At 36.4% G+C, this 19,342-nt stretch overlaps 1 protein-coding gene across 4 annotated transcripts in view; it reads left to right on the top strand.

The window, feature by feature from the left end:
* The window catches only part of Sbf2 (SET binding factor 2), a 386,553-nt gene that overhangs the window by 206,381 nt on the left and 160,830 nt on the right, over positions 1-19,342 (top strand). For all 4 annotated transcript variants that reach the window (XM_045146272.1, XM_045146275.1, XM_045146274.1 and 1 more), the window contains 7 exons: positions 2,374-2,506; positions 3,807-3,915; positions 6,592-6,705; positions 13,564-13,641; positions 15,202-15,315; positions 15,747-15,875; positions 18,894-18,992. In XM_045146272.1, coding sequence (XP_045002207.1) covers positions 2,374-2,506; positions 3,807-3,915; positions 6,592-6,705; positions 13,564-13,641; positions 15,202-15,315; positions 15,747-15,875; positions 18,894-18,992 — 776 coding nt within the window. The remainder of the gene's footprint in view (positions 1-2,373; positions 2,507-3,806; positions 3,916-6,591; positions 6,706-13,563; positions 13,642-15,201; positions 15,316-15,746; positions 15,876-18,893; positions 18,993-19,342) is intronic.

Genomic DNA, 19,342 nt, shown 5'->3' with positions numbered 1-19,342 from the left:
TAGGGACAAGTTCTTTCCTCAGCTCTTTATGAAAGAAGTCCTACTTCCCAGCTAATGCTTATCCTTAAGGAATCTCCCTCAGTGTGAAGGAGGTGAAAGGAGAGAGACTCTACCTCTGCTTGTCTGAATTACTAGTCTAGTTTTAGCGGGTTATAGAATAGCCAGAAATGGAACAGGGAGACCTTGGGAAGGAGAGAACTAAGGAAGGTTAGATAAGTTCTCTATACATCTGGCTGCCTCTAAAACTATGTATTTGGATAGGAAGAGAGAGAAAGGGACCAGTAAAAGGTGAAAAGTGAAGATATACCTGAAAACTGACTGAAAGATGAATGTGCTTTCACCCTTAAAAGGTTGATGAAAAGCACATAAAACCCTGTTGGCTCAGGTCATTCAGTCAAACACAACCTCTGCTTAAATTATGGTCATCACTGTTCCTGCAAATACAGGGGCAAACCCCAGTAAATCCAAGTAAATTAATAAATAATAATATCTGAACTGAGTTATGAGCAGCCTAACATTGCAAGGAATGCAGGCTCTGGAGCTTAAGTCAAAGCAGTTTCTCCTGCAAAGAAACAAGGAATGTGAGGGGAAAACAGTAGACCAGAAAGCATGGGTTGGGACATGTGCTCAAAGAAAGAGCTAGCCAACAAGATTCTGCTCTCTCATGCAGAAGAGGGTGTGGGAAGAACATAAAACCAGATGTTGGGGAGGAGTGGTTTGGAATGCTGTCTTCTGTTGCACTCATGACCTCCCTGTGGCTCTGGTTACCTGCACAAGACCTGCCCAGTATTGGCCCATCAACATTCTGTCATGAATGCTGACAAAGTACAGAAAAGTGGCATCTCAGTTGAAGAGGGACTAGTTGGAAAGAAGAGGGGATCAGTGGAAGGGGTATCAGAGGAAGACAGAAAGTTTTGGGAGGGTATTATGATAAAAACATATTGCATGCATGCATGGAAATTGTCAAATTTTTAAAGAAGTCTTTCTCTAGTAGCACTGTTCAAAAGTAGATTGCAGGACTGGAGAGGTAGCTTAGCAGTTAAGCACTTGGCTGTGAAGCCTAAGGACCCTGGTTCGAGGCTCAATTCCCCAGGATCCATGTTAGCCAGATGCACCAGGGGTACACACATCTGGAGCTCATTTGCAGTGGCTGGAGGCCCTGGCACGTCCATTCTCTCTCTCGCTCTCTGCCTGCCTGCCTGCCCTGCTTGCGCACGCTCTCTCTCCCTCTCTCTGTATCTCTCTCTCTCTCTCTCTCATTCTCTCTCTCTCTCTCAAATAAATAAATAAAAATAAAAAAATATTCTGAGAAATGATTCATTAAGATATTTTATCATCAGAAGACATTCTCAAGTATATATCTTTATACAAAATTAGATGGTATAGCTTGTGGCATATTTACTCTTTATAGATGAACATAACATAGCCATAATGTGCCAAACAACATGAGATTAAAACAAGCACAAGGGGAAAATGATGCAATCGAGAACCTTTAGTGAATAACATAACAGAGTGTAGTGCTTTCTTTTTTAATTAATTTACAAGCAAAGAGAGAGAGAAAGATTGGGTGTTCCAGGAACTCTAGCCACTGTAAATGAGCTCCACATGCATATGCCACTTCATGCATGTGGCTTTGCATGGGCATTAGGGGAATCGAACCCAGGTTGTTAGGCTTTGCAGGTAAGTGCCTTAGTCACCTAGCCCTCTCTCCAGCCCTAGTGCCTGGTAAGCAGAAGAGTGTAATCTCTACAAGCAAAGAGGATGGTATAGTAAATACAAACACTGGTTATGTAGTCATTTATTGTCTCTATCACATTTTATTCACTGCACCTAATTGTGTGCATTGATGCTTTCATACTTCTAGCAATACAGGTGCTTTATGCCAACAGTGTCACAACACACAATGCACCATTGAGGATACTGGAACAGCTATGTTGTCACTAGATGGTAGGAGTGTGTTGCTTCTAATATGATCCTGTGGAACCACAATTGTATTAATGTGATCCATACTTCATTTAAATGTCATTTTGAAGCACATGACAGCATTAACCTCAGACCAAAAAAAAAAAAAAAACTTCAAAGGAGAAGAAAGAAAAATATAGACGTTGGAGATAAAGTTGAAGGAAAATAATAGTAAATCTCCAATGGCTCATGTTCAAATAGTATTACAACAATTTCAAGAACAAAAATAGAACTAGAAGTCTAGGAAGACAAAAACCTGTAGTTTTTAGAATTTATAGTTTAACAAAATATTTTCCTTCAATAGTCCAAAAATATTGGCCTTTTTGTTTCTATGTCATAGTAAATCTGTGGTCAGTGGCAACACAAATCCAATGAAATGCACTTAGTGATGCCTTACTTTTCTGTTTGCAGGAATTCAAAATGTCCTCAGCCTCTTTTGCGCAGTTCTTACAGAAAATAAGGTTCTTTTCCACTCGGCAAGTTTCCAGAGACTTAGTGATGCCTGTAGAGCCCTGGAATCTTTAATGTTCCCTCTGAAATACAGGTAAGGTTTTTACTTGGTATTTTATTTATTCCCAGACTGTGCATTGCTTGTTGATAAGTCAAAATGCCATGGCCAAATGATTTTGAATCACATGGGTAGGTATGGTTTACAAAGTTAGGTCATTGTAAGAATCATGATTCTAATAAAATATAGACTAGAATTTGGGACTTTTCCAAGCTGCGCATTACTGAGTGCTGACTAATTAATGAAAAATACTTAATTTACTTTGAATACTATTGTCAGCAGCATTTAATTCTTCTTTGACTGCCTTCGTGATTAAAAGTCTTTGGTCAGTGCTATTTGATACTAAAGGGTTATTATTAATTTTAGAGTTATTATGGTCTTGTTAATTAAAAGAGACCTTCTCTTTTTCAGATATCTACTAAAGTATTTATGTATAAAGGGTATGGTATCTAGGGTTTTCTTCAAAATAACAGAGAAGAGAGCATAAATGGGTAGAAATATATATGGTTATATACTGGCAATTGTCAAACCTAAATTAGATATGTGGGATAATTTTTTAATATAATTCTTTGCATATTGACTTTTTAGGGAATATGTTAAACCTTTTGCATAATAAATAGCAAAATAGGCCAGGTATGGTGGCACATGTCTTTAATCCCAGCATGCTGGAAACAGAGGTAGAAGGATCACTGTGAGTTTAAGGCCACTCGGAGACTACATAGTAAATTCTAAGTCAGTCTGGGCTAGAGCAAGACCCTACCTCAAACAAATAAAATAAAATATTTTAAAATGCAGTAAGACCTTGTTTTTGCTGTTGTATACATAAAATTTTATATTATCTCAGGAGCCTATTTTTATTTTAATCCTTGCTTTTATCAACTTTTTGATGAAGTGTTTTGGGGCTTCATTTTTTTGTGCTTCTGTGCTTACTGAGTGCAAACATCAAGTATAGAAAGTGAAATTTGAATGATTGTATTATTCAGACATATCATTACTTTGTCTTGAGAAAGGAAGCCCATCAGTGATTCTCTCTGATGTCAGGTTTGTGCAAAAGAAAGAATGTTTTCAATCAGTATTGAAAGACCTAAGAAAACTTACATAGGAGGAAGACAAGATCAGGAGACTTACCTAGGTTTTGTTGACTTTGCATTGTGTTATCTTGAACATGAAGACTTTCTGAATCATTCCTTTCAAAATTATAATGCTAACAAACATGTAAATATAATTGATTATTTCTAAATTTAGATTATTTAAAATTCATACTTTAAAAATGGAAGTAAAATATATTTTCACTGTGGGAAAACAATATATATATGGCACATATTTTTATTTGCAGTTATCCTTATATTCCCATTCTCCCGGCTCAGCTACTGGAAGTTCTGAGTTCCCCAACACCTTTTATTATTGGAGTACATTCTGTCTTTAAAACTGATGTTCACGAACTTGTGAGTATTAATCTGTAGCATTTCAGAATCTTTCATATTTCTTTGAATCCTATAATATTATACCTAACTATAATTTCCAGATCTGGTAAAAGTCTAGGGGAACATCATTGAAAAGTCTAAATATATTTAATTTTGCCTTATAACAAATATGGAAGTTTTTTTAAAAAAAAGATTTAGTTATTTGTCTGTGTGTATGAAGTGGGGGAGACAGAGACAGAGACAGGTGCCTCACCACATTGCCCAGGCTGCTCTCAAGCTCCTGAGCACAAATAATTCTTCCACCTCTGCTTCTGGGACTATAGGTGGGTGCCACTGTGCCTAGCTTTTAAATACCCTTTGTTTAGCAGATTAAGTTTATCTTTCTGTATTCACCTCTTTTCATTATTTCCTCATATAAGAGAATAAAGGTCAGCAACCCAACAGTTAATGTTCATACTTTTCTTAGGAGTACTTTATTTTCTAGCAAAAGCTGTCAATGCTGAGTGCCTGAAAACTAACAAAAAGACTTGACAGAAGTTTACTTTTAATAGAACACAAAGTTTGGGTGACATGTACAAATTATTGTATTGTTAATTCCATATGAATAGAAGTATCAAAGAAACAGAAGCTGGTTCTGGAATAACGTGCTTGCCTCTGGGTATTGCACTTTAAGAGGGACTGTAACAAGATGAAGTACTTCAGAGGACATCCTAATCATCAAGAGTTTAGAAATGATAGTCTGTGAGACCCTGAAGAATTTTTCTCAGATAATAATATGATACTATTTGGTAGCTAAAGGTCATTATTCAAGTGGCTGTTCATAGAGAGGAAAGACAAGAGTCTTTTTATTTTTATTTATTTTTGTAGCTGTAAGAGGCTGAAATAGAATCAGTAAATATAATGGGTCCAAAACTAAATTGTTGTTCAGTGTAAGCATTTCTGTTGGAGCTGACCAGTAATAGTGTGGGTTTCCTAACATGAGATGAGAAGTATGCTCTCAAACTCTGTAAGTGAAGTAGAAGGAACTGACTACATGACACTTTTCAAGGAGCATAAGAAAATTTCTTCACTGTAAAAGATTAGGCTGGCATAGTAGCTCACACCTTTAATCCCAGCACTTGTGAGGCAGAGGTAGAAGGATCGCCATGAGTTTGAGGTCAGCCTGAGATTAGCAAGTGAGTTCCAGGTCAGCTTGGGCCAGAGTAAGACCCTACCTCAAAAAAAAAAAAAAAAAAAAAGATTAAAAAGATCCTAAAGACTTTGTTGTTCTTCTGTTATAGTTTTAAACTCCAGCAAAATAATAAGCTCTTTTAGTAGTTACACAGTAACTGCATTTATAATCAAATCAGAGATGTCAGCCCACAAAGATGATTCAATATCATAATTGTACAAGATACACATGTGTATAATAATCCTCTCCTAACCTTATATGTTAATACCTAGTTCTAGTTAACATTGGTATTACCATATAAAAACAGATAAGCCAATAAGCATATTTAGTAAAACCTAATTAGTAGCCATGTAGCATATATATAATTTTATTGCTACTAAATATAAACAATGGAAATAGAGCAAACCAAGTATTGCCAAATGTAGGTTTCTTAATTTTTTTTTTTTTTTTTTCGAGGTAGGGTCTCACTCTGGCTCAGGCTGACCTGGAATTCACTATGTAGTCTCAGGGTGGCCTCGAACTCTCGGAGATCCTCCTACCTCTGCCTCCCAAGTGCTGGGATTAAAGGCGTGTGCCACCACGCCTGGCTAGGTTTCTTAATTTTAATAAGTGAATTAGAATGCCTTATGAATCCCAGACTGGTGTATCTCACTAATCGTGTCAGTAGTTCTTATACTTTCATGAAGTTATTTTTAAACTATCTTCTAGAATGTTGCAAATCAGGTTTGTTGGAGGGGGTGATATTTTTTTATGTATTTGTTTCATGTGTGTTTTAATACAAGTTCTTATGTAGCTCAAACTGGCCTCCAAACTTGAACTTACTCTGTAGCCAAAAATAACCTTGAACTCCTGATTCTCCTGCCTTCCAAATGCTAGCATTATAGGCTGCACCAATATGTCTGGTGAGGTTTTTTTCTTAACTGAACATTATACCTTTTTTGATTTGTATTACATTGTATATTAATTTATTTAGTGTATATCATTCAAAATGCAATGGCTCAGTCAAAATGGAAGTTTACTTAACACACTTGATAGTCCATAGTAATGTTCCATTATATTAGGCCAGTTTGTTCCATGAAATAATTTAATCCCAGCCTCCTTCCTCCTTTTTGTTTGTTTTTTTTTTTTGTTTGTTTGTTTTGTTTTGTTTACTACAGTCCTCTCAGGCATTATTATCATCTCAATGGTTTAGGCTAGGCTGCTGCCAGTTCATCGGTTCAGCCTGTGGGAAGAGTGAAAAAAGCAGAGAACAGCCTTCAAGAGCTGTCTTAGTGGTCTGGAAATGCACACCTCACTTTTTCATGCCCCTTTGGCAGAAATGTGGTTATATGCAACACCTAATTTCAAAGGAACTTGGAAAACTTAGGATAAGTGGAAATCATGAGCTCAGAACCTTATTGCTATGACAGCCAAGAATCTCTTCCTCAGTTGGTTTGTCTCAGTTTGTTAGTCAAAGCCAAGCTAATTTGTTTTAACAACAAATGCATTTTATTAATTTTAGGTTAATATTTTTAATTGTTTTTCAGCTAGATGTAATAATAGCAGACTTGGATGGAGGCACTATTCAAATTCCTGAATGTATTCATCTCTCTTCCCTCCCGGAACCACTTCTTCACCAGACTCAAGCAGCTCTTTCTTTGGTATGACTTTTTAAAAGTAGTAATGTTTCCTTAATTTAAATCTGAAACTAAAATAAGTGGAATTAAAAATCATTGTCAATGTAATTATTTTAAAGTGACCTACATTTAAAACAAATCCAGTATTTAAAGTAGAATCCTTCATTTACTAGGTAGTTATGTGAAGAATATGCCTTAACTTCTAATTGAATATTTATTCTACATTCATTCCTCCTTAATAATATTTATATAGTAGATATACCAAACATAGTGCTATATATATTAGTAACATACATGTGAAAACTAGATAAAACTCTCCCTCCGAATTTGACTCTTTTAAAGTATTTATAAGCAGTGGTTAGCTTCTGACCTGTACCCTCATAATTGGCATCTTGTTCCTCTTTGGTAGATGCACTGCCTACAAAACAGTGTTCTCATGTGTCTTCAGGATAGTAAGATATGACTTATTGAGACATTAAATGTCCAAGATTACATGCATTCCAATTCTCAGAAATCTTGTGGCCTGGGTCTTCTGTGTTGAAACACATCCAATTTTTTTTTTACTGACTATATACAGACTTTTTCTTTTCTTTTTTTATGTTTAATATTTATGTTTTTCTTTTTTATTTATTTTATTTTATTTTTTCTCAATTTTTATTAACATTTTCCATGATTATAAAAAGTATGGTAATACCCTCCCTCCCCCCACCACTTTCCCCTTTGAAATTCCATTCTCCATCATATCTCCTCCCCATCTCAATCAGTCTCTCTTTTATTTTGATGTCATGATCTTTTCCTACTATTATGATGGTCTTGTGTAGGTAGTGTCAGGCACTATGAGGTTATGGATATCCAGGCCATTTAATGTCTAGAGGGAGCACGTTGTAAGGAGTCCTGCCCTTCCTTTGGCTCTTACATTGTTTCCACCACCTCTTCCGCATTAGACCCTGAGCCTCGGAAGGTGTGATGGAGATGTTACTCAGTGCTCCAGTCACTTCTTTCTAGCACTGTGATACCTTTTGAGTCATCCCAAGGTCACTGCCATCTGAAAAAAGATTCTCTACCCAAAGTGAGAGTAGCATTAATATAAGGGTATGAATATTAAAGAGAAGTGCTTACTGGGCAGTTTGATAAGCATAGTATATACATTTTTCTAGACATCAGCAGATGTTACAACCCTAGGGCTCATGACTACCTCTGTTTTAAGTTTCCAATATCAGGGATGTGTTTCCCCCCATGGAGTGGGCCTCCAGTTCAATTGGAGGGCAGTTGGTTTCCACCATGACAGACGTACCACTATTGCACCCGTTGGCTCATTTGGCCTGGCTGACCAATTATAAGGCTTGCAGTGTCCACTGTTGAGTATCTTCATTGGTGATATCTCTTTCTCCCTTTGAACTACATGTAGAATGGCTTCTTCCAGCTTTCAATAAGCTGGTCTACATGGAAGAGGTTATCAGCTCAGTTCCAACAGGATTTCTCAGTGGCCTTGCAGCACAAATATGTGGAGTCTTCAGCAGTAGGGTCTTACCATCTATTCCTGGTGGGAAACCAAGGGCCTCTGCAATGGCCTATAATGTTTTGGGGTCATCAGGGACCTCCCTGGCCAACAACTCACTGGAGGTAATCTCATCCCTGGCACTGAAAATTTTCTAACAACGATCTATGGCTCCTGAGTTTTCCATTGTCCGAAACCAGAGGATTCCATGTGATTTATTTGCATACTCTTAGATTTTGATTAGCCCTCCCTCCACCTTTCCTTTACTCATTCTCTTCCCCTGACCTCACTTTGGGTCTTTTCATCCCTGTTAATCTGTTCTTCTACTTGCATATATACAATAACAAACTATTAAATACCCTCCTCCCTTCCTTTACATCCAATTTTTGGTTGTTAGGCTCCCTTTGTGGATTTTTAAAGCACATGGTTTTATTTTGCTGACAGCCCTTTAGACACTCATTTACCTATTATCCAAAAATCAGAACTTAAAAATTGTGTATTCCTTTTCAGGATGTTATAGAACTAAGGTCCTCATATTCTTCTTTTGATTCTTATTGACTTGTTTTTTGTTTTTAAGACAGGGTCTCGCTCTAGCCCAGGCTGGCCTGAGCCCATAGTGATCCTCCCACTTCAGTCTCTCAGGTGCTGGGATTGAAGCCACTATACCTGCTCTCATTCTTCTTCTTAACTCATGTTCCAGTTAGGGCTGCTTTAAAGTGTTTGATTACTTTCTCAAATTGAAACTTAGAAGCTGTGGATTACCAAGAGGGATTTTCCTCTCAGAAAACTGTCAATTTTGTAGTAGTCTTTATATGATATTTATATGATGGTCATCTATGAAAGGGTAACATTTAGAAAAAAGACTTAACTTTTCCTAGTATGATTTCTAACTGGGAATACAAGATACAAGAGAGCAGAAAAGACGCTAGCATAGCTCTCAGTTTCCACTGTGCCTCTTGATACCATTGACCACTCATCTCTCATCACCAGTCCTGTACTCTAGTCTTACGAGACAGATGTTTTCTCTTATATAGAGATGTCTGTAGATGACCATTTCTCAGACTGAAGGAGAGGGATTTTTTTTTTGAGGAAGGGTTTCACTTTAGTCCAAGCTAACCTGGAAGTAGACTCAGGTTGTCCTCAGACACAGAGATCCTCCTGCCTCAGCCTCCCAAATGCTGGAATTAATAAATGCATGCGCCACAACACCCGGCAAGGAGAAGATTTTTATTGTAACAATTATAGGTTTGTTATAAGGCATGTTCTAAATTATATATAAGAACTGGTTATACAGATGATACCTAAGAAAATACTGTCTTTTAAAAGGGTGAATAGCTTTAAAGAAAAATGTTCACTACTTGCATTGATAATATGTGAATGATCTAGCAGTACTGAAAAAGTATTGTGTGAGTTGAAGAAATTTGATGTTTCTAGAAATTGTAGTGTTTAAGCATTGATATAATTACCCAATAGTGGTACTAGTAATTATTCAGTGATTATGTATCAAAATTAACAAAGATGAATATTTGTTTCTTAAAACAATAGCTCTTAGTAAAGATTCTGATACACAGTATATATTTGAACCTGTAATACCTGTGCCACCAAACTTAATTAATCTACACAGTCCATTTGTGGTAAAAAAAAAAAACACAACTGACTATAACTGTTATAGTTATTGAGAACAATGAAGTATGTACTATAATTCATAGGATAATATATTGTGACTAAAGAAAAGAACATTATATATTGTCAAACAAGCACCAAAAAGAGATCAGATTTGATAGACCATAGGAAAGCTTTAACAAATGTAGTTTTGTTTGGTTAGTAAACAGAAACAGCTGTAATCACATGACAATATAGTACTTGAACTATGTAATAATTATATATGATTTTATTGGCACAAAACATTACTATACTGTGGCACTGACTAGGTGAGTTGGTTGTAATTATGATATTTTAGTGTTTGTTTTATTTTTTACTTTGAGACAGGATCTAACTATGTATCCTAAGCTAACCTCAAACTCAGAATCCTCCAGCCTTGGGCTAGAGAGATGTCTTAGTGGTTAAGGCGCTTGCCTATGAATCCTAAGGACCCATGTTCTACTCTCCAGATCTCATATGTAAGCCAGACACACAAAGGTGAGGCAAGCACAAGGTCGCACATGCCCACAGTCTGGAATTCAATTGTAGTGGCTTTAGCATGGCAATTCTCCATCTCTTCTTTCTTCTCTCTCTCTCTTCAAAAAAAAAGGAAAGAAATAAAATAAAAGCCTCCTGCCTTAACCTAATGGAAGCTACAATTACAGGTGTGTACCAGAATCTCACTGAGTTGCCCAGGCTACCATCTAACCTGCCATCCTTTTCTTTCAGCATCCCACGTACCTGCAATTGCAGGTGTACACTACCACGCCTATATAGAAAAGATCTTCAGGGCTGGGAAGATGATTCACGGGGTATAGTCCACACTGACCTCCACACATGCTATGGCTTACACACACACACACACACACACACACACTGAGAGAGAGAGAGAACTGCAAAGATAAACAATATTCTGAGCCTGGCATGGTAGTGCACACCTTTAATCCCAGTACTCGGGAGGCAGAGGTAGGGGGATCTCTTGTGAGTTCAGGGCCACCCTGAGACTCCATAGTGAATCCCAGGTCAGCTTGGGATAGAGTGAGTCCCTACCTCAGAAAAAAAAAAAATTCTGTCTTGATATAGCTTCATCTTCTTATAAGTCCTACATAGACTTTCTTTCCTACCTACTTCCCCACCTCACTTTCTTACAAAGCCTAAGTTACATGTTAGCCTTGCTTTCTTTTTAGCTTCTTTTTAGGCATTGAATTATATTTTAGATTTCCTGTATCTTATATATTCATCACATTGTATTATACTCCTTTCCCTCCAAAATAAAAAGTTCAAAAACTTATTCTATTTTTCTCAGTATTTCAGTTAACTGGTTTATTGTTTCCCAGTTTTTTCAGTATACTTTTTCTTTCAATTTTTTGTTAACATACAAAATATGTTTTAATTATGGCATTTTCATTAATATATGCATACTTTGCTAATGTTTGCCCGTTTTCCTCTTTTTTCCTTCTTCCCCTCTCCCACTGATCCCCTTCCCTCTCCACAGTTCCCTTTCTGCTTTCATGTCATGTGTACATGTTTAAATCTAGATTCTGCATCTAAGAAAAGTCTCTTTCCATCCCCCAGTGTCCTTTCTTGTTCTTCCTTCCTCTCTTTTGTTCTCTTCCCCCCCATACACACATGTAATCCCCCTTCTACTTTCATGTCATACATACATACACACATGTCTTTTAAACTTTTAAACACATGAGCACAAATATGTGATTGTTGATTATGATCTCTAGTTCACCCATTTTCCTGAAAGTGACATCTTTACAGTTAAAGAAAAGTCCTGTGTGCGTGTATGTGTTTCTTTGTTCATCCATCTATTGATGGGCATCTAGACTGATTCTATAAGTTGGCTATTATAAACAGTAAAGCACTGAATATGTATGTGCAAGTGTCTCTGTGGATGATAACCTAGATTCCTTTGGGTATATACCCATAAATAGTAGATCTGGATATATGGTAGTTCTATTTTTAGTTTGTTGATGACCCTCCACACTGATTTCCACAGTAGCTATGCTAGTTTATAGTCCTATCAGCAGTGCACATGGTTTTTCTTTCTTGTATTGGATATCATGTTTTCTTGATGATAGTCTTTCTGATAAAAATGAGATATTGAACATTTTTAAATACTTTTTAGGCATTTTATTTATTCTTTAATTCATTGGCCCATTTATTGATTGGAGAATTTGTTTTTTGGTGATTAATTTTGTATATATATTCTAGATGTTAAACCATATATATCAAATATGTAGTTAGCAAAGGTTTCTTCTCATCCTGTAAGCTATCTCTTCACCCTGTGGTTAGAAGCTTTCTAATTCCATGTAACCCCATTTGTCAGTTCCTGTAACTATTTCCTGAACTGTTGGAGTCCTTTACAGAAGGTTCTTCCTATGTCTATATCTTGAAATATTTTCCATATGTTTTCTTCTAGTAGTTTCAGAGTTTTACTGCTTACACAAAGGTCTTTGATCAATATTGAGTTTATATTTGTATAGAGTGAGAAACATTTCATGCATATATACTCAGTTTCCCACACCATTGGTTGGGGTTATCTTTTCTGCAGTGTATGTTTTTGACACCTCTGTCAAAAATCAGTTGGTTATAACTTCATGAGTTAACTTCTGGGTCCTGTGTTCCATTGCATTGGTTTGTATTTTTGTTCAATGTTATATTAAGAAATATGGGGGCTGGAGAAGTGGCTTAACAGGTAAGAGTACTGCTCTCCAAGTATGAGGGCCTGGGACCTTCTGAGGTCAATCCTCAGCATCCATTTAAAACCCAAGTTGTGGCCACACACACCTGTACCCTGAGTCCTGTGAGGGGCGGAGACTGGTGACCTTCTGGGGCTCATTGATCATATAGTCTGACTAGAAAGAAAGAAAAAGCAAACATCAACAACAGAAAGTGGTAGCTCCAGGTTCAGTGAGAGACCCCTTCCATGGAAATAAACTGAGGAATCACTGAAGCAGACCAAAAATGAACCCAACATGGCTCAGGGAAATTTTGCGGAAGAGGGGGCAGATAGAATGTCAGAGCCACATGTTGGGTCATGATATGCAGAGACGTTTATCGTACCAATAACTGTGGGCTAACTTCACAATGCACGACCCACATACCTCAACAAGGAGGGGCCAAGGGGAGAGGATAAGTCACGGATGAGCCTAATAATGGTACCAAACTGCCTGTACTTGCTGAATAGAAAACTAATTAAAAAAAAAAGAAAGAAACCGAGGAACAATAGATGAGGACTGTCGGCCTTCTCACACAGCACATGGGTAGCGCACATATGCACACTCATGTGCACAAACTGTAACTACACACATATGCAAAAATAAGCACACAACAACAAATACCTATCTTAAGAAAAACCCATTACATATATAGTTTTGCCCCAGACCTTTCACTCCCCAATGTTGGCTACTCATTTGTACCTTAGTGTATATTCTTTGTGAACTTTTATATAAGCATATTCATTGATTCATTCATGTGTTCATTCATTCATTTAAGACTTGTTTACTTACTTTCAAATAATGAGACCATACTCTGTGTATTTTTTAAAGGCCTTTTTTTCACCAAGTATTTTCGTCCAAGATTTTTCACAGTTGTACATATAGAGCGATGTCAGTTGAGTTGTATTTCATGGAGCATAATTCATGTTCTGATAGTTCATTTAATGCTTTAAAAAGATTAAAGAACAGATTTTACTGATATACAATATCTTACATGACAAAACTTCTCTGCTTTAGATTTTACACCCTGATTTGGAAGTAGCAGACCATGCTTTCCCTCCTCCACGAACAGCCTTATCCCACTCAAAAATGCTGGTAAGAAGTTTAGTGTTCAAATTTGATATGTTTAAAGTGTGCTTTACTTTTATTTGTGGAGTTGCTAAAGAAGCTGAGTGTAGCTGAGGTTAAAAGTCTAGAAATTCGAATTGCCAGCATGTCCTTGCGTCCCACTCAAAAAGGCTCAGCAGGGCAGAGCACTGGCCCGGAGAGAAGCTGTTCTCACTGTTTTATAAGGAGGCCAGCATAAGAGCAGGACAGAAATCAGGACTTTGCTTACAGCCTGGAGAACTGCCGTGCACCACTTCAAAAACTGACTTGGTAAGGGTTTGGGTCTTAGTGGTGCTGAGTGTCAGTGCCTCAGCCATGCTCAGCAAATGCGATACCTCAGAGCTTATGTCCCCAGCCGCAAGCATGGGTTTTCCAATGGGAGGATCTTACAGAAATGGAAGTCATGAAAACTGATTATGGGAGAGAATCAAGTGTGAATAATGATTAGACCAAAGGAATTTCTACTAGAAAGCATGAAAAAGTGAATGAATAGCAGAATTTTTTTCCCCAGTGCATTTCTTTTTTTGTGGCCAGTAAGAGGCATAATAGAGCTAGATACCTTGGAAAAATGACTTACACATTCCTGGTCTTTATTTGCTTACCAATTAAATGAGATATTATATAAATAAATTTATGACTTTCCTGAACAGTTTTCAAATGGCTTATAGTGAAACCTGGATTCTCAAGACATCTTTTTAAGTCACATTTTTCAATAAGAGTATATTTTTAGGGCTGGAGAGATTGCTTAGTGGTTAAGGTACTTGTCTACAAAGCCAAAGGACCTCGGTTTGATTCCCCAGAACCCATTTAAGCCAAATGCACAAGGTGGCACCTGCATCTGGAGTTTGTTTGCAGTGGCTGCAGGCTCTGGCACACCCATTCTCTCTCTTTCTAACTCTCTCTGTCTGTTTTTCTCAAATATAAAAAATAAAATATTTTTAAAACAATAGATTTTTATAATTTGGATATATGTTAAAAGAATTTCATAAGATTTTAAAAATAAAATCTTTTTTATTTTTTATTTTATTTTTTTTAATTTTTAAATTTTTATTAACATTTTCCATGATTATAAAAAAAAATCCCATGGTAATTCCCTCCCTCCCACCCCTTTGAAATTCCATTCTCCATCATATTACCTTCCCATTACAATCATTGTACTTACATATATACAATATCGACCTATTAAGTATCCTCCTAAAAATAAAATCTTTTGAGTATTTTTCCTTTTTATATTTGTAACTCTAATTTTTTTGGCAGCTATAAAAATGAAAGGACTTGGAATATATGCCCCTTCTCTAACCTGGTTTTTCCCCTATAGGAAAATTGAATATTTTAGAGGCAGATTTTCTTTGGCTCAGTGGAAAGAGCAGACAGCTGCCCAGCAGCAGAGTAGACTAGAAGCCCTCTACCTCAGGCTGCCCCGATGGGACTTAGGCATAGAAAGCACAGACTTAGTCTTTCAAGTTGTTTTTTTTCCTTCATTTTTTCACTTAAATTTTATATCTTAAGAAATTAAATTACCTGATGTGTTTCTTCTTATATTTTCAGGATAAAGAAGTCCGAGCAGTTTTCCTTAGATTATTTGCACAACTTTTCCAAGGCTATAGATCATGCCTACAGCTTATAAGAATTCATGCAGAGCCAGTAATACATTTTCACAAAGTAAGATACAGTATCATGTCTTTCCAAAATGTAGACTTTCATTTAGTAAAATACATATTTTTTCTAGCTATACGTATTGACCTAAATGTATCAAATGTGATTACTTAAAGTTTCTGTTTTGCTTGTTACATGATAGTTCTTACCAGTACTATGGAGCTGACATAATGTTAATTTCAAATTGAGTTTTCTTTTAAAGTTGAGTATTTTCTAATTCTCCCCCCATCTTATAAATAGATTCATTTTTATTCTTTCCAATACATGTAGTATTTCAGCTATCATACAAAAATCCTTTTTGAGATGAATGTATTTTTCAACGATGTATAATTATACCTAAAGACATTTAAATATACAAGCTTCAATCTTTTTATTTTGAACATTCAGCCATTACTACCAAGTAAAAAATTATCATTTCACATTTTCTTTCTTTACAGACAGCTTTCTTGGGGCAGCGTGGTTTGGTTGAGAATGATTTCCTCACTAAAGTACTCAATGGAATGGCATTTGCAGGTTTTGTTTCAGAAAGAGGTCCTCCCTATAGATCCTGTGATCTCTTTGATGAGGTATAGTTCATACAAAATAAAATACATTATTTCTATCATAATTAGATTAATATGTAAAAGAAAAAAGGATTAACATTTGCTCAAGTTGGTAGACATTATAAATTAAACATTAAGTGATCTGAATATTGTTATGCATATCAAATTTTGCTATTTATTATGTGGATTAGAAGAAATAAAATTAAAAGCTACCTTAGTCATACATAAAATTATGGACAACTGAGTTTTAATAATTTAAATGTTTTTAAAAATTTGGCAATGATGTATAAATAAAACTCTTATTTTTTAAACAATTATTCAGTGATTCCCTTATTGATCTGCAGGAGGGGGTCTAATTTGGATACATAGGTATGTGACTTTCAACTGCAGTTACACTAATCCATGAGTGTCATAGAGCCACAGCTTATGTCTACAGCCTCCTTATTCATCAACCATTAGCAGTTCTAGCTCCCTTAGGATATAGTAAATACATGAAGAGGTATTTAGCCTCTTCTTTTCAAGGATTTGCTATATAAAGGAAGAAGTAGGAGAGTTACGATGCTCTGTCAGGATAGTATTTTACATTAATTGTGCTTTCTCTTTTTAAAACACATTTTTCCATATATCATTTAAGTGTATATTCACAGCAGTGCATTTGAGAAAATAGAGCAATGAATATTATTCATATTTCAGTTTCTAAAAGAACACCAGGGCTGGAGTGATGGCTTAGTGATTAACGCGCATGTCTACGAAGCCTAAAGACCCAGGTCGACTCCCCAGGTCCCATGTAAGCACATGATGGCACCTGCAACTGGAGTTCATTTGTGGTGGCTAGAAGCCCTGGTGTATCCGTTCTCTCTCTCTCACTGCCCTCCCCACTCTCCCCCACCACTTTCTAATAAATAAATAATTTTTTTAAGAAAAGGACAAGCAGACTTTCCTCCTTCTAAGAAATACCAGATTCACTGAAGCAGATGCAACTATGGCTGTATTGAAACCAATAAATCTAAAAGTTTCTAAAGTCTATGAAATAAAATCATTCCTAGAACCCAAGATAAGGGAGAATATATTACTGGTCATCCTTTGCACTGCTAAGTTTTATTTTATATAGAGGAGATAGGAACCAAGGTCTTTTGTTCAGAGAACAATCTTTTATTCTTTATAAAGATACTTATATACTTACAGGTAAGAATTAAAGAGGTATGTATTTCAGTTCTGAATATAAAGACCTATACCAAATGCCATAGATAATAACACTAAGCATATGCAGATTTAGGACAGATTGACCTTCAGTAGTCAGTTCCTTCTAATCAGCTACTGAGTTGGATTCTTTGTCGAAAACATTTAATATGATTGGTCATAAGTAAAACTAACATTTATGTCAGCCTTTAAATTCCTAATGTTTACTGCCTTATAAGGTTTACCTAAGATTCGTGCCATAATCCTTCTCTAGCTCTTACATTTTGTTAGTCTCTGACGCTTTATTAATAGTAACATTGGTGTGTGTACCTTCTGCCTTTTCTACCTAAATTTTTCTCGCTTACTTCCTCTAGAGGCTTCAGCACAACTGCAGTCAGATTGATGACTTGCAGCACCTTGCTTGCTACCACCTCTATTTTTGCAGGCCCTTCTTTTACACGGAGCCTTCCCTTTGCCTTTCAGACCAACTAGGACCTTCCTTGTTCTTGGTCAGCTCTTATCTCATTACTTCCTGCAATGTTTCTAAGAGTAGTTGATTCAAAGCGCACTTAGGCTACATTATGCTTCATTTTGTTTCTCTAACTTTATATGGAAACATTATTATTCATAGTATGTATGCAATATATATGTATTAAAATACATATTATATAATATATAAATAATTACACAGTCAGGATTCTGGTCTGCCTGAATGACTTATAACTTACTGATTGATATTTAAAGGGACACACACACACACCAGCCTAATAGAAACAAGGCATCATATGTTTGCATGGGAATATGCTTTTATACTATGTGGGATGTGATGGAACTTTGGGAGGCAGCTTGCACTGTGCATTGTCGTATGCTTACATTGCCATCAAATAGGTATCTTAGGATTGAAGAATTTTGTCTTTGTATGACAGTCTTTCTGTATACTGGCTGAGAGAAAGTAAAGCCATAGTTGCATCTGCTTCAGTGAATCTGGTATTTCTTAGAAGGAGGAAAGTCTGCTTGTCCTTTTCTTAAAAAAATTATTTATTTATTAGAAAGTGGTGGGGGAGAGTGGGGAGGGCAGTGAGAGAGAGAGAACGGATACACCAGGGCTTCTAGCCACCACAAATGAACTCCAGTTGCAGGTGCCATCATGTGCTTACATGGGACCTGGGGAGTCGACCTGGGTCTTTAGGCTTCGTAGACATGTGCGTTAATCACTAAGCCATCACTCCAGCCCTGGTGTTCTTTTCTTTTTTTATCTTTCATCTGTTTACCTTCCCACAGTTCTTTTCCTGTCAAAGCACTACAATAAATATACACGCTTACACAGTTCTCTCAGTTAATTAGTTAATAAGGAGCTAGGACTAAAATAAGTATCATTTTTGAACTAAAAGGAGCCTAGAGGTCATCTTGCTCTTCTGTCTTATTTTGGAGATGAGGAATCTGAAACCCAAGTGTCTTGTCCCAGATCATAGTGTCCACTGAGCTAGAACTAGAGTCCTAGCAACCTGACATGAACATTTGGCTCATGATTTTGAGTTAAGGAAATATTTGGAGACTTTCTGAATTTCTTTGAGTAAGCACATTTTCCAAGTAAGAACTATAGAATGATAAGGCTTCTTCTCCTAGCTCCTGAAATGACTGTTCCCAAGAATCATTAAGAAAGGACCACCAGGCAGTACAAAGAGTTGATAGACTACTGTAACCCCAAGATAGAGGTGAAACCCAGTAAAAATCTTCTTAAGTATTTGTTTTTAAAAATAATGTTTCAGGTGTTTGGGGTTTGCAAATTATTTGAAAGTATTATAGTTTTTACATTCAACATATGTTGGTATTGACATTTTGCCATTTAATTCTTTCTCCAAGTTGGTAGCTTTTGAAGTAGAGAGAATTAAAGCTGAAGAAAATAACCCACTGAAGATGGTAAAGCATATAAGAGAACTTGCTGAGCAGCTATTCAAAAATGTGAGTGAGTATGCTTAGGTAGTCAATTTAAAGATACAATAAAATGTTCCATTTATAGAACTAAAAGCTTCATCGTTCTATTGATAGTTCTTGTGCTCTTGATTATGAATTAAATGAAATTGTAACTGATATTATCTGTCCAAATGCATCACATTTTTCAAAGTCACTTTCCTATCACAGTATTATGAAAATGTCTTTGTCATAAATTTTTCCATTTACCTTTTGTCCTCATTGTGGTTTTTTCATTTGAGTCTCATGTTTAGTGCATGAAGATTAGCCCCTGGAAGGTCAGAAGGCCCTCAGACAGCACTGGTAGGCATACTGTGCCTCAGTGTAGTTAGTTCTGTGGT

Source organism: Jaculus jaculus, chromosome 3 (assembly GCF_020740685.1).
Source record: "Jaculus jaculus isolate mJacJac1 chromosome 3, mJacJac1.mat.Y.cur, whole genome shotgun sequence".
Lineage (NCBI taxonomy): Eukaryota > Metazoa > Chordata > Mammalia > Rodentia > Dipodidae > Jaculus > Jaculus jaculus.
Note: the sequence above shows the minus strand (reverse complement) of the source record. Positions and strands in the feature narration are given on the sequence as shown.